The 15,969-nt window shown below is 38.9% G+C and overlaps 1 protein-coding gene across 1 annotated transcript; it reads left to right on the forward strand.

The window, feature by feature from the left end:
• The first annotated feature begins 6,274 nt into the window (after nucleotides 1-6,274).
• Nucleotides 6,275-12,699, forward strand: LOC139731098 (uncharacterized). Its single transcript, XM_071641978.1, has 5 exons — nucleotides 6,275-6,429; nucleotides 8,294-9,130; nucleotides 10,560-10,671; nucleotides 11,380-11,392; nucleotides 11,960-12,699. Exons 2-5 carry the CDS (start codon nucleotides 8,309-8,311, stop codon nucleotides 12,111-12,113), a joined length of 1,101 nt encoding a protein of 366 aa, XP_071498079.1. The 5' UTR covers nucleotides 6,275-6,429; nucleotides 8,294-8,308; the 3' UTR covers nucleotides 12,114-12,699.
• The last annotated feature ends 3,270 nt before the right edge of the window (nucleotides 12,700-15,969 follow it).

The raw sequence follows: 15,969 nt of genomic DNA on the forward strand, positions 1-15,969 counted from the left end.
TAAGTTTAATTACATTAAAGCCCATATTCGGTTCAACACGTTTAACGTACTAAGTACTCAATAGGCCGTATGCTCAATGGGTGAGATAGTCCTTCTCCCTCCAGACACTGGAAGATTTTTTTTAAAATATTTTCAGTGTGGTTCGCGTGAAATACCTCTTTATGCTCAGAGTCAAATCAAACTAGCCAAATAGTAGAGATTTCTCCCGAGTCTTTATACATAAACACAGGCCAAAGCGTATAGCTTTTTACCTTCCACGTAATCGAATAATAAAACGACAACAAAATGATGTAGGGCCTATACAGGGCTCATGCTGATACTGGTATGATCTTTCGCGTGAAATAACAAACATGCCCCCAAATACGTTAACATACAATTATCACGTCCTATTGTGGGAGCATATGAAGAGTTTGTTCGCAAAAACCGATAAGTCCATTTTTAAAGATTTTGAAGTACGGTCTCTGTCATAATGTACAAACTAATACCTTTTGAATTATATATTGGTCACTACATAAAAAGGTACATTTTTGAAGTTATGGTCGAAAGAAGCAAAATTTTCTTATCATTCTCTTTATTTTTCTTGACCTTTAATCGCAAATATCTTCTTTTGGCAAATATGGACTTATCGGTTTTTGCGAACAAACTCTTCATATGGAAAGTAGTTAAAGTTGTGGCATTCCTTTTATCTTATGATGACAAAACGGGCTAAGCCCCATTTTTAAACATTTTATAGTAAGTTTAACATCTGATAGAGCAAATAAAACCTTTCTAATAATACCTCGCTAGTCTTGTTGCGTACATAACAAGGAACGTTCTTGACTTGTGGTTATGACGAAAAACTTCTTATCATATTACGATTATCTATCATTTATACCGGGTTTAAATGCAAGTATTTCAAATTCACAAGGATGAAGTTCAATCGATTTGCGATCAAACTCGTCACATTATAAAATATTAATCATATTCTTTACTTGTTATCATTATTTGATATGATCTAAACTTTTTTTTATCCGCTTTCCTCCCCCATACACAACCATTGATTTTTCGAGGCTTATACAACTATACAAACATTATACACACATACAACTATACATAAATTTGCTTTTGCGTAAACGTCATATATCTCCATAACATTCAGTTCACTATCTTATCCGTGATTTCGATTTTAACCAAATGCCATCACGAATAGTTTGTATGTCTGCCGTCGTATTTTGTCTGTATTTTTTGTTTGTTTGTTAACAATGCTGACAAAGTCAAAATATGTGTTCAGATAAATAATAACGTAAACCGATATGCGAAGTGGATGAAATGAAATGATTGAATTGATTTGTAAAATCAAAATAATAATAGCGGTATCAATATTTTATGAATCAGTTATGCATCATATAGTCTCAACCGCCTTTAATAGTAAATGATATGATAAATGATTAATATCGTCTCTGTATGGGTCTCTCAGATACCTGAATACATATTCATTTCCATAATATTTTGTTTAATGCTTTCTCAGGATGTGAAGGGAAAATGGATCAGTTGGTAAATTGGGCATATGAGATTAGTCAGTTCGCTATGTAACTTGTCACCGTCGTGATACTGTAATTCCCACCCCTTACTGAATTTAATATTGCCGCCATTTCTACTCTGTTTTGAAATTTATTTTATCTCATTTTGTTTCCCCCGGGGTGTTTTCTTGCCATTTTGACGATTATCCAATCTGTCAACTCTTCGCAAGTTTGTGTAGAGCAGGGGAGCTGATCTCTATCGAAGATTATAACTTCGTCATCACTTAAAGATCGAAATATTCGATAAGTTTCCTCTCTACTTACTCCTTCCTCTTCCTGACCCTCCCTCACTCTTCGTCTGTCTGTCTGTCTGTCTGACTGTTTGTCTATCTAGCTGTTTGACTCTTCCTAAACATTCTGTATATCTTTCGGATTTTTGCTTTTGTATATCTGCGTTTGTTTGTTTGTTTGTTTTCTCATTCGCACCTTGTCTTCTACAAACTCATTTTCAATATCGCTTGCATAATCCACTCCTTTCTTGAGTTCTCTGCGGGTATGCTTTTCAGGCATAATAAAATCTAACTGATCAAACTGCATTATTCTCCGATTAGAACTCTTGCAATTAAAATCAATGCCGTTGCTATGATTGTGGTTGTAGTGATGTTGGACTCGCTCGTCATCATCATCATTATCATTATTTTCGTTTTTTGCTGCTTTATTATCTTAAGAATAAAAAGAATACGTATTAAAGAGAATGTAAACGAGGAATGCGGTACTGATGTCCTTATATATCCTCCTCTAATCATGGCCCCACAGACAGACTAATAAGTCATTTTTCTAATCGTGTATAGGATCTACATGATAATATTGCGTGATTTGTTACACGAATGTCTTCAATATGAATTTTGACAATTATAATATTTCAATACGCTACGTACCTTGTATCACTTTGTGTAATAAAACAATAACAAAATTATCATTATTGTCACCTGACAAAACGGACCATTTCAGGCAAGATATGTTTATTAGGAGATGTAGAAAGACGGGAATTGAAATCAGTTTTGCTTGACACAATTTTACAACAATAATACTATACGCAAAGTTCAGAAAAATATGAAGAAAAAAATACATGAGGACAATGATATAAGCACGGAGAAATCTAAAAGATTACATTTGACAGTTGGACAAAGTCTGAGCATTCAAAATAACATTCACTTTTCGTAACCCTGCGTAAACATCCTCCCGTCAAGCATGGGATATTTCTATTCTTAATCTCATGTCTATCACGCTGTCACACACATTTTAGTTCCCAGCTCACACACTGATCAATGGGCCTACTGTCGGGCCTCCGACGTCGTGTTTTTTTACCTACTAGTCACTTCTACTTTATAAGATCATGATTATACAGATACACTTGGCAATATTCAGTCAAATAATAAGAGCGCCCTCATTCGAAATTCAATTCCCAAGAGCCTCAGTCTCCATGGGCACACACCTTGGAGTACATGGTATATGAGTTGCTACGATACACGTCTGCGGCACTCTCTCAGTAACCTTACAGGGTATGCGATCTGCCTGCCGTTCAGAAGTGAGTTGCTTTTGTGTGTATCACTCTATGTGAGAGCATTAATCGTACAATGGTTGTTATGACAACGAGGAGGAGACATTTTAGAATTTTTCACAGCTGCCAAGTTTCTTTCTTTTTTTTTTTTAATTTCCTATCCTTCTTCTGACCCTAAAACTATACGGAGAAGAAAGAATAAAACAGTGGAATTAACAGCAAAAACTGTCAGAATTAATAAATTCTCCCAAATGGAAGACAAAACCTACGAGGAAATGTAAAGAAGGCAAAAGATAAAACAACTAAGAGACAAACAAACTGACTGACAGACGAATTTCGGGAGACAGAGAGGGAAAGAAACTTGCGATATTTGAGATTGAAGGTTTCCTGTTCAACAAAGAAAATAATCAAAGTGTATGTAATTATTCTGATAACATCTGGATAAAGAATCTTTTACACAACGAGTGAAATGTAGGCCTAATTGAAAAGATAAAAGTACAATTTTCTTCTTTTTTTTTGACGACGACCTCTATAAAAACAAAGAAAATATCATTATTGTCCGTTTTTTGCATTCAAACTCTTCAATACATAACGATGTATGTGTGTGTATGTGTAAGTTAATGTGTATGTGTAAGTTAATGTATATCTGTCTGCTTTGTTGTACCTTTTCGTACTCAATCCGCTATTTTTTTTTTTGCATCAAAATATGACTACAACACTGAGAAAAAAATCATATGCCCATTTCTATATAATAATTGCCTATACAATAGCCTCCAGTGCCAGTTGAAGAAAGATTAAACTGAGAAAGAATTTCCGTAAAGTTGCATTAAGTAATATAGGCAACCTCGCTTTTGCATGCTCAGTAATGTACAACTGTGCTAGACATCATTTCTGCAGAGTTAAGTACCAAATACGCTGAGGTACTTAATGACAATAAGAGCGGATTTTAATAGCAAAATCATCAAAATTAAAGGGAAACCCGTGCAAAAGGAGTGGCGCACTAATAATCTTAAAACTAATATGGGTTCCCTAAAAACGGGAAAGAAAAGAAAGAATGGTGAAGATCGGACAGTCAGGGTGAAGAGAAAGAGAGCGAACAGGAAAGGAGGGAAAATGAGGGGAAGATGGAAAGAGAGAGGGGGAAGGAATGAAGGGGAAAGAAAGAGGGGAGGAGGGGAGGGACAGAGAGAGAGGGAGGGAGAGGGAGGAGGGAGGGAAAGAGGTGTAGAAGATAAAGGGGTGAGTTTGTCTGCACCTGCCTCGGAACTGTTCAGATCTCTAGATTCTTCCTAATGGATTAAGGTGGCTGCACTTGTGATCACCTCCTTGCTCGATAAGGACTTGGCTGAAAGACAGGTTGATGAGATGGGTTATCGGACATCTTCTGCTTATTTTCTCCTTGGTGTCTTGCTTGCTGCATAATTCTACCTTTCCCCTCATTTCATAAATTAATGACGAAGAGGAAATGGTGTAATATTCTGTGCGATTTTTTTTTCTAAAGACGCATTATGATAAAATGTGTCTGTAGGCCTATTTCTCGTTAATTATAATCTGTCACATGGGGTGTTCGGGTATGCGTGCTTGGTCATTGGTGGCCTGTTACTATGTGCGTGTGTGTGCGTGCGTGTGTGTGTGAGAGAGAGAGAGGGAGAGAGAGAGAGAGAGAGAGAGAGTGTGTGTGTGTGTGTGTGTGTGTGTGTGTGTGCGTGTGCGTGAGGCGGACCTTAAACAGTTGCTAGGCCGTTAGTAGATTGGAAATCAACCTATTTGCATAACACACATCAGGGTAAAGTCCGGGCTAAGCAATGTGTTTATTTTTTATCCTAAAATAAACATGCTGTACAAAGTGTGGGAATTAAGCTCCTTCCCTCTTTGATAACTGAAAACAGCATGGGTTCACGCATGACCTGAATAATATTTTATCAAGAATCACTGTGTAAAGGCACGATAACATGGAAGAGATATCAATATATGTATATATATTTCATATATTTGCTCGTTCGTTGTTTCTTTTTGTCTTAATGAAATATACATCACGATACTCTTTCGCGGTAACATCATGATTATTGTAGCATTAGCCACATTGCTCCTCCCCGATATGATTGTTTGTGTTTGGTTTAATGATACTATTGCGTAGGCATATATACATGTATCACAATGTACTTCAGATTTTTTTTTTTTTGTGGAAATGTTATTCGAAATATTCAACATGACCTGAGTATCTTGAGGCTGTATATTGAGTTATTATTGTGTGTTAGTGTGTTTAGGAGGGGATAGTTCAATGAAGAGATAGAAAAGAGAACAGACAAGACATAGACTGGTAGACGGAACTCGTATTAGGATAATAGAGAATATACGTCAGATATAGCTAGGTAGAGAGAGGGAGAGCCCAGGAGACAGGGATCGATAGACGAGATTGAAATGAAAATGGAATGAAAGATCAGAAAAATTGATAAAACACGAATTGAGGAAAGAGAGAAGAGACGGGGTGGAGGGGGGGGGGGGGGGGGGAGATGAAAGGTTTGGGTAAATAAGTAATCCAAATTTGCGCATGAATTCCCCGCGCCGGTTGCCTCAGCTATTGTTTACTCAGTGCCCGAACAAAAGCACAGCGTTCGAGTCGGCTGGTGTCCAAACACAACGGGAAAGGCTATATGGCAAAAACTCAAAGTGAACGCATGAATGCATGGATGAGACGTTATAGGGAAAGAGAATCGACTCCATCAATGTTATGCGAGCTATAATTAAACGGCCAGTCACTGTCAAGTCGATGGTTGCCAAGGAAACGCGACGCCGCGGCATGGGTTGGATGTTATTCAACTATAGCCAGAGCGAGGAATTACAGTGATCAGGAGAATAGGGCACGGTCTGGCTCGGATAATTACACAGCAACTCAATGAATTATATATTATATCACATGTAGATGACTGCCAAGCTCGGATCGGAAAATACCGCCTGCTTTCTGAATCCTTTGAAAGTTGTTTGCTTCGACTGAAAGGATTCATTATTGCCACAGCGTTTCTTCTCCCCGTGACGACTGTTCCCATGTCGATAAATGAAATGAACTGTTCAATCCGTAGTAATGGTGCGACGCAGATTTATTTCAGCTTAATCACACACTGTGCTGTTTTGACTAGGGTATTCAAGATTGCGAATTAATGTTTTTGCCTGGAGGTAGATTGCATTCATGAAATCCGTTATACTATAGGCCAAGCAGAGGATAAAACACCGGGGCACGGTCGGCAGAAGGAATTCTGGAGCGATCATTCATCGTGCGATGCGGGAAGTGAGATGTCTGAGTGATTTCAGCCCGTCGGCAACTCGTTACGGTCGCGGAACTCGCCCGTTCATGTTCTAATCACAGTGAAGGTAAACGATTGAAGTCATTACGGGTGCTGCTTGCTAGGTGATATCATGGTTCGCATGTTACTACCTGAGCACGGATATCCTGAATGTATATGAGGGGAAAGTGCTGTAAAGTTATATAAAACAGACAGGAACTGGTAGTTAACTGAGATTAAACTTCAAATTTTGGTTATCATGCAATTTTACTGGCGAGGTCGGTGTCTATTCTGCTTCTACGCAGAAACAAAAATAGAAGGGCGAGGGGGTTCTCAAAATGATACAGGATAAATTGATTGTGTGACCATTATTACTGTTTTCTTCTGTGAATGTACTTAATGGACTTAAGAAGTGAGTGCATGTTTGGGTTTCTCTACAATTATAATACAGATATAGAACGTTCGTACCCTGTATGTATGTATATATGTATGTATGTATAATGTATGTATATCATGCATGATTTTGTGTTTGTATGTATATTCTAATTGTGTTTATGACAAATGTGTGTGCGTGTGCTATATAAAGGGACTATCTCTCTTTTTTATACATATAACACTGTCTACTTCATATCAATTGTTTGTTATTTCATACAATTGCACAGTGCCGTTACCACGTACGTTTGTTTGATAAATGCTTGTTGATACTACATTATAGGTCAAACATTGGATTGCCATGTTCAGAAAATGTTCATTAATGTTCCCTTAAGTATAAATCTATTATAGACAGAGATAATAATGATAACGATAATTATCTTATTGTAGCCTCTTCGGTGTTAAAGAACTTTTATACCAATTGCAGAGCCACGAATGATACCGATTTCTTAACACTTTTTTTTTCTCTCTCTCTCATCTTGTCCAAGGACGTAAGCACTTGGCGAGATTCAAACTCGGGACCTCTGTTTTAAGGTCAAAAGTCTTATCCACTGTACCACAGGGACCTAACTGTTCTACAGTATATAAATTATTACCGTAGTTATTATACATGGGTATTCCTTTAATAGACAAACAAATAAACAGAGAAAATCACTGACAGGATGTACCGTCTCAGAACGTGTAGGATAGAAATGTCAATTCAATTGAAATCAACGACATGCAAAATTCAGGGTGTAATTAAAGTATTCCTTCCCCTAAAAACAAACAAACAAACAAACACATTGTTTTTCTTATTTCTTTCAAACCGTCTCGCTGCTGCTAAAAACAAACAAACAAACAAACAAACACATTGTTTTTCTTATTTCTTTCAAACCGTCTCGCTGCTGCCACCACCATGCACGCCTTCAGCAAAAGTTCAAGGGCTGTTCAATGGGGTCGGGTTTGAATAAGAACCCGCGGATATATCATGATAGCGAATCTTGCTGGAATGGCAGTTGTCATGGTAATGACACGAATTCAGCTCCCTGACTGGTTGTTGATGCTATAAGTTGCCATTAAAGCAAGAGTTGCTACCGTAACATCGAAAATACGAAAGGGACCCTGATGTGAAACGGATATTAATTGACTCCCTGTTCAGCTTAACTGTCTGAAAAAGTAGCAAATCCTGCTACGTAAAGTTCACTGAACACTAATGCTCTCCTAATCTGGAGTGACATCACAGTTTTCTGTTTTCAGTGCTCGAGGGTAATGTGGATATCATGGACTTTGCTTTATTCAAGCTTTGAAATGGCTTCGTTTTGTTCGTGATATTCTGTCGTTACAATACGTCGTTCGATGCAGGTTCTCCGAATCTATAGGAGTATTGTCTGTGTATTACTCTGCGGTCGTATACAATACATGCCAAATACATGCATTGACGTGGATGTAAATCTGGAATAATCCTTGATAGAAACACTGGCATTTTGATTTATGTCTTCTAATTATTTCTTTGTTCGTATTGTCTCACTATCTTAATACAGTCTTTAGAGAACGATATGTCCAACTTTTCAACTCCTCGAAACAAGAGGAGCTTGGGGTATGGCGCGTCATCAACTAAGCTACGACTTCTAGTGGACCATGATCCGGCGTTCGGCCTGAAACGGTTGAAACTCGGAGGCCGGGAATTGGAAGACCTCCCGCGGGAACTGTTTGAACTGACCGACCTCGAGTATCTCGCTCTTAGTCCCGACCGGAAGTCATGTTTGTTCTTCCGGCTCCACTCTGTGCCCCGTGACATCCAGCGATTGGTCAACCTCCGCGTGCTGTGTCTGGACACCAACGAACTGACCGAGCTGCATGCGTCAGTCTGTCAGCTGGTGCAGCTAGAGAGATTGGTGCTAAGCAACAACCTCCTAACAACCCTTCCTGGTGACTTCAGGGAACTCCAGCAGCTGAAGAGTTTGCACCTGGCTAACAACTACTACGAGGAGATCCCAGAAGCCGTCTTTGACTTGAAGCAGCTCGAATTCATAGACGTAAGTGATAACAAGATCCTCAAAGTATCAGATCGCATTGGCGAACTCTCAAACTTGGAGGCGCTGTTGATGCTGTACAATCTCCTTGAGGAACTCCCCGAGTCAATAGGCAAATGCTCGAACTTGCGCAATCTCTGGCTAGGTATGAACCGTCTGACCACTCTGCCACGAGGCATCGGTCGCCTGTTGAAGCTGGACTGGGCTGAGCACAGCCACTCCTCAAACTTGGACGGCAACCCTCTGGTATACCCACCCATCGAGGTTTGCAGGAGAGGGCCTTCCAGCATCGAAAGGTACTATGAAATGTACAGCACCCCTGCCGGCGCTGCGGACCTCCATGTGGTAAGTTGTTCCAGAGCGGTTGGTGCACATACACTGTATTTAGAAAACAGCGTTGTGGAAGTTATGCCGATAGAATCCGATATAATAATGCTGTCAAATAATGGTAAAGTGATAATTATGATAACCACTTCCACACTGATATACCGAAGCAATGATGCACTGTGCTCTGCTAACTAGTTGTGCTTTCATTTCGACACTTTGAATTGCTGTTAAGTTTCATCACAAGACTAGTCTGTAAGCCATCAAGATTTGAAAACAAATTTTTGGGAAAAAATATCGTCTAGACCTCATTTGATAGGTGACGTTCTGAAGTTACTCCTTAATCCACATCGGAAACATATAGAATAAAACTGGTAAAATCCACGATTTTCCATTTGATCGTGTAATGATTGGTATACGTATAACGTATATTGTCGAATGCATGACTATTTTTGTAGAATCGCTCGTTCCGTCATATTGACTTTGTGAACAATCCAGAAATCAAATCAAATCAAGTTATATTGAACTGATGGAAAATGAAAAAAAAGGTCAATATGGATATAAAACAATAGACTAAAGGGTATGCAGACTATTTGTTTGTCATCATGGGCGAAACGCGAGAGTCCGGTCAGATATCAATTACATCTTGTTTTTTGAGGATGAACTAAATGCAGGAGAAACCATTCCAGTGGGAATATGCATATTACTTTTTGCTGGTAGTAAATTCTTTACTGCTTGTAAAAGAAGCAGAAATATATACATACATTTTAAACATGCACGAGTATGATATATCCAGTCTACGAGAGAGTACTCTCTAAAAAAATCGAGTGAAAATGTTCACTCTTAAAGGAGTGAATACAAAAAAAACAGTGAATTTAGAGTGAAATTGGAGTGAATTTTGAGTGAAAATTTCCATTTTCACTCGTTTTGGAGTTACCTCAGAGATCACTCCTAAATCTTTGAGTGATCCCTGAGGTCACTCCAAAATGAGTGAAAAGGAACATTTTCACCCAAAATTTACTCCAATTTCACTCTAAATTCACTCTTTTTTATATTCACTCCTTTAAGAGTGAACATTTTCACTCGATCTTTTTTTTTAGAGAGAGTAAGTCGGCCCTTTTCACCAACGGGAACTCTGTTCTCTAGCATTACGTGGCACAGGCATGACAGGTCTGGAGTGTTAAAATGCAGCTCGATAAAGGGTAGGACAATGACCCCTACATATTTCTCTTAACTTTAGGGTTATTATTATTATTATTATTATTATTATTACTATTATTATTATCATTATATCTATTATAATAATAATCATCATTATCATTATATCTATTATTATTATTATTATTATTATTATTATTATTATTATCATTATATCTATTATAATAATAATTATCATTATATTTATTATTATTATTATTATTATTACTATTATTACAATCCAATCCTGCAGTCGAATCTAGACGAAGAGGACCCCGGCATTCTTTCGGACGATTCCGGCAGCTCGCTCGGTGAATCGTTCGATCGCAACTTGAACGGGAACACGTTCCGTGTCATCATTGAAGGTGTGTAGAATAAGATTGAAGACGTTTAGCCAATTAAAACTTCCCGCCAAGCACATGGGTAAAGACGATAATATCTAGGCGTGATCACATTAACTTTGGTCTTGGTTTACTCGTTTACTGTTGATCATGATTATGCCGAAGTATCTATGCTCCTGTTGACTTTTTATTCATGCCACTTTCACATGATACTTCATTGTTGGAAACGGAGAAAACCAACTTTAAACACAATAAAATCAATCTTTAAATGCTGTTTTAAACAATACTTGCACTTCATTCCATTTTATGCTTGCAATACTCGAGGTTTAATATAGAAAGAGGGTGTATATCTGTCAGAATTAACCATCGCAATCCCTATAAGTCGTATGTTTTTGGTAAGCTGCTGAAAAACGAAACATGTAACTCTTTTTGATTCAGATCATAACTTAATGTATCATTTACTACGGCAATACTCTAACTGCTGAATAGCTGCTGCTTTCCAAATGTGGTGCACCGACTAGGATGTATGAAGTAACACTTTTTGCGCCAGTGAATCAAGTATGCCCAAATTTCACACGCATTCCTATGGAGAGATTATTATGATGTGACACGCAAAGGGATGCAGTATACTGTCTATTCAATGCTCCGCGCTCATTGAGATGCTGGTATAAAATGTAGCAAACACTATATATCATCTGTTCTTTTCTTTTCTATTATCCAATGCTATCAAAGGAACTCCCAAAAAGTAAGTATAAGCTGCTCCCCCTTTGTTGATTTGATTCCTCTTACCGCCAGACATGTGATTATGATTATTATATCGGCTCATCGACATTATTGACAGTGAATGTTAACTAACCTCATGCTCAAACATCGGACAACTGTCGGAGATATTTCTTTTGTTTTGACAAAAATTAGGGAGGAGTGTGTGTGTGTGTGTGTGTGGGGGGGGGGGGGGGGGGGGGGTGGCCGATGCGCCCCGCCTCGATCCGCCACTGTTTTCCTGGTATCATTGCTTTAATTCTGATTTTCATCACACACACACACACACACACACACATGTATATACCTAGCAGCATTAATCAGTAATAACATTGATTAGTAATATCATTGCTAGTAGCATTAATTAGTAGTTGCAGTATACAGAACCTATACACACATGATATATATTATGTGCCTAAATCTTTATATCATTAAACTATGTACAGATGGTAATATCATCAGTGCGTAAACACGAGTGTCTGTCCGACTCGATTCATCTATTCATACGATGAAATTATAAAGCTCACTTTTAAATATCCATATTATCCAACAGGGCCTTAGATGCTTCTGCCGCTGATTCTCTACAGAACGGTGTCACTGATGCAGCATCTGTTCGAGGAGGCGAATCTGTGCGGAAACCCCGTCGTCCTGACAACCGCCCTGGCAGGCAACGGCCCAGTTATAACACAGACGTACATGTAGCTTGAAGTATAGGAGAGCGCGAAAACAACGCGGAGGATTACATAGTATTACGATGGATGTTCTTGCTATCATTAATTTTTAACTATGATCGACGGTTATAAACGCGCAGTCACGTAATCCCTCCGGCAGAAAGAGGCGGCGAAATGTCACCATATGCATGGTTATCAACTGTTAGAGCATTGGAAATTGCATGATGAGTGATTGACAACAGACTGATTGAGCATTGAGCGGTTTTCCGCCAATATACTAGTAATGAGAAACATAATACAAAATCATTTTAATCGGATAACATTTCAGTGGCCTCTTTCAATTGTCATGAGCAATCAATGTTACTTCACTGTAGCATGGAGCTTTTTTCGTTGTAGAACCATGATTGTAGCGTATAGGGTTTACAACACATCTGAAGAGTCACTAGCTTGGGTATCTCTATTCTGCACTGGTTCAACTGGAGAAAGAAATTCTCTATCTATAACTATTCTTGCGAAATAGAGATATTGACGAGTTAATAGGCCTATGGCCAATTTCAATTAATTTATCTTAATTTATATCCCGTCGGGCTGGAAATGTTGCAAGAAAACTCGCAACCTTTGATTTGATCGCTATCTGAAATAGAAAGCTATAATTTTACATGCTTTACATGAATGACTTTTTTTTTTATATTCAACGATCTAGCGCATGTATACGCTTGTATAAAGGAAGCGAAAATGAATACCTTTGTCTTTCATCTGTAACATGACTCTCTCACAATATTTTTTCTATGAATAGAGTGTTTGACGTGGTGAACTGCTCATTGCCCTTTTCTCTTGATCTTATTTATTTATTGCTATCATTCTCAAATTCACACAAAATAAGTATAGACGGCGAGTGTGTGTATTAGCGTACTACAGTATGTGTGATTTTTATCATTATTATCATTTTCTTGGCGGGGCGGGGGTTCAAGCGAGGTCCATGCGACAATAATTGTAATTAAGAAAGAGCATAGATGCCAAGTTCAAAATATTTTTATGAGTGAGATTTTCATGACTCAGCATCTCGGCGCGCGCGCATGTACATGAGCGAGGGAGCGAAGCGACTGAGCGAGGGGAGGGGATTGGGAGGGGGGTATCCGCCCTCCCATGGTAGGGAGCTTTTTCGATCTTTAGCTCTTAATGGTGCAAGCTGGTGCATACTTAAGTGACTATTTTTTTACTTATTTTGAAAGACAAAAGGGAAATATGCCTTCAATTGCAACTCTCACTTTAATCCTTTAAGCTATGCTCCCAATGCGTGAGAAAAATGGGTGTCATGCGTGAGATCGTGAGACAGACCCTAAATGCTTGAGTCTCACTCACAATGCGTGAGACTTGGTAGCTCTGAAAGAGTGACATTATTTTGTCAATACTTGGCAACGCCTCCCCCCCCCCCCACACACACACATACATGATGGTACCCATTCACACACATACAGGCATTCATTTCCTATCCTGACATAATCTTTTGATAAGGCCTGGTGACATCCTTTTACTCAAAAATCGTACTAAACTCCGCAGTAAATATAGACTATAAAATATACGAGAATATTATCACGACGTAGAAACTTCTGCATGTGACAGCTTGAATGCGCCAAGTATAAGGGTATCGGTAGGCCTCCTACGTAAATATTCAGTGATTCTAAACATTTATCGAATAATAAAGATCTTGTTCTTGCAAAACGATAAATCTTGGACCCCGTTTACAGTGCGGGGCTGGGCCTAGCCGCGGCCGAGCCCCGCAATTTTGTTCGTCTACACTGCTGGGCTCGGCCCGGGCTTTAAATTCAAATCTTTCAATATTTTGTCGTAGTCGCGCTCTGCTTGTAAACAAACGCAATTTGGTATAGGCATAGTCTGGTTTTCAGACCCATTGCCGACTGGATTCCGTGGCGAGGAATAGTAAGGGCAGAGGGTCTGGAAGCCAGGCTAAAATTGGTCGCGCATTTGGCCCAGTTTGCGTTTACACTGAGTAAAGCCAGGGCTCGGCCGCGGCCAAGCCGCGGCCGAGACCACCTCCAGACCGTGGCAAATTGGCCCCGCATTTGGCCTTTTGCGCGTTTACACTGAAATGAAGGCGGGCTCGGCCGCGCCTTTAATTCAAACCTTTCAATATTTTGTCGTAGTGGCGCTCTGCTTGTAAACAAACGCAATATGGTATAGCCTGGTTTTCAGACCCTTTTCCAACTGGATTCCGTGGCGACGAAGTCGCCGTTCGGGCAAATGCCTATGCCGAAGGAAAAATCCTTTGCAGGACAAAACCACCTTAAACTATGCTAGTTTTCGACGTTGAAGGGATTAATATCCTGAATAGCGAAAAAGTACGGGCAGAGGGTCTGGAAGCCAGACTAAAATTGGCCGCGCATCTGGCCCAGTTTGTGTTTACACTGAGAAAAGCCCGGGCTCGGCCGCTGCTAGGCAGCGGCCGAGCCCACCTCCAGAGCGTGGCCAAATGCGCGGCCAATTTTGGCCCCGCATTTGGCCTTTTGCACGTTTACACTGAAATGAAGGCGGGCTCGGCTGCGGCCAAGCCGCGGCCAAGCCCCGCAATGTGTGGGGGAGATTAATAAGTCGAATAACACTTTTTTAATTTGTCTTGTTGTTGTTTGTTATAATGAGGGGTTCGTCTGATAGGGTTTTCCCACAGTATTCCCAGTGCAAAAATACATTGTACTGCAATTCAGTTGTGGAGAAATGAAAGCAATGAGAAAAGTATGAGAAAATACACATTCAGTGGAGTAATTGGCGGAAAATAATAAAGTTTATTTGAAATTCAAGTATAGGGTCTATTCCTTGATAATTTTACTATTGTGGTTTATGTGTGACTTCTAATTACAAGTCGCAATTGTCAATAAAGTGGAGTTCTATAGAACTTGGTGAATTTATTCAGCAACAATTGATTCTCGTCATTTATCATAACATGTTTGGGTAATAATTTCAAAGACCATGCTTGAAAATCATTTACAAAGTTTTCTCCAATATGTTATTATCGAGTAAAAACTTGGATTTATATACATGTAACTTCAGTCTAGGACGATAATTGATTCACGATTGATTATACAATAACCTGCATTGACAGGGCTGTGGGGATCACAATGTAAACAAAAAAAGAAAAGATCTGAAACTGCATCTTGTGTCCGATTTGAATTAAATTTCTAACATTTGGATTTTTACTCTATAAATTTCTCCTGCAGTTGCCGTTTTATTAGGAAACTTGTAGATTCACCGGTGATTTTCTAAACTGTATTGGTTACATGCGGCTTTACACACGGAGACAATAGTGTTTCTATATTTTTTGTTGATTCATTATTCTCTATTTTTGCTGCTCCTCAGAAAAAAGGAGATACTGAAATAAATTAGAATGTATCAAAGGCAATCAATAAATGAATGCGTATTGATACCTGATTTGTGAGTGCATGGTGTGCGTAACAAATGAGAGGATCTTAAATTGATGTACTCAAAACAAACATGCAATAGCCTAACGTGTCATGTGTACACACACACACACATACACACACGCACAGACTAGTGTATATGCAATATATATATATATATATATATATATATATATTATATTATATATATAGTGCATGAGGCTGAATGCACTATAACAATATAAGCACCGACAAATTCTGAATTTGCCCCGAAGGCCAGTTATATTCAATGAGGCCGCAGGCCGAATTGAATATAATTGCCTGAGGGCAAATTCAGAATTTGGAGGTGCTTGGTACTTGTTATAGTGCAATACGATGTCATGCACTATGTGTTATATAAAATAGCATACATACCCAGGCAAGATAAATTGAAAAAAATACTAAAGTCTAGCTGTTTAGATCATTTAAGACTCTAACGC

Source organism: Diadema antillarum, unplaced genomic scaffold, assembly GCF_040938485.1.
Source record: "Diadema antillarum isolate AM-2024a unplaced genomic scaffold, OU_Dant_1.0 seq00000357_RagTag, whole genome shotgun sequence".
NCBI classification, from domain to species: Eukaryota; Metazoa; Echinodermata; class Echinoidea; order Diadematoida; family Diadematidae; genus Diadema; species Diadema antillarum.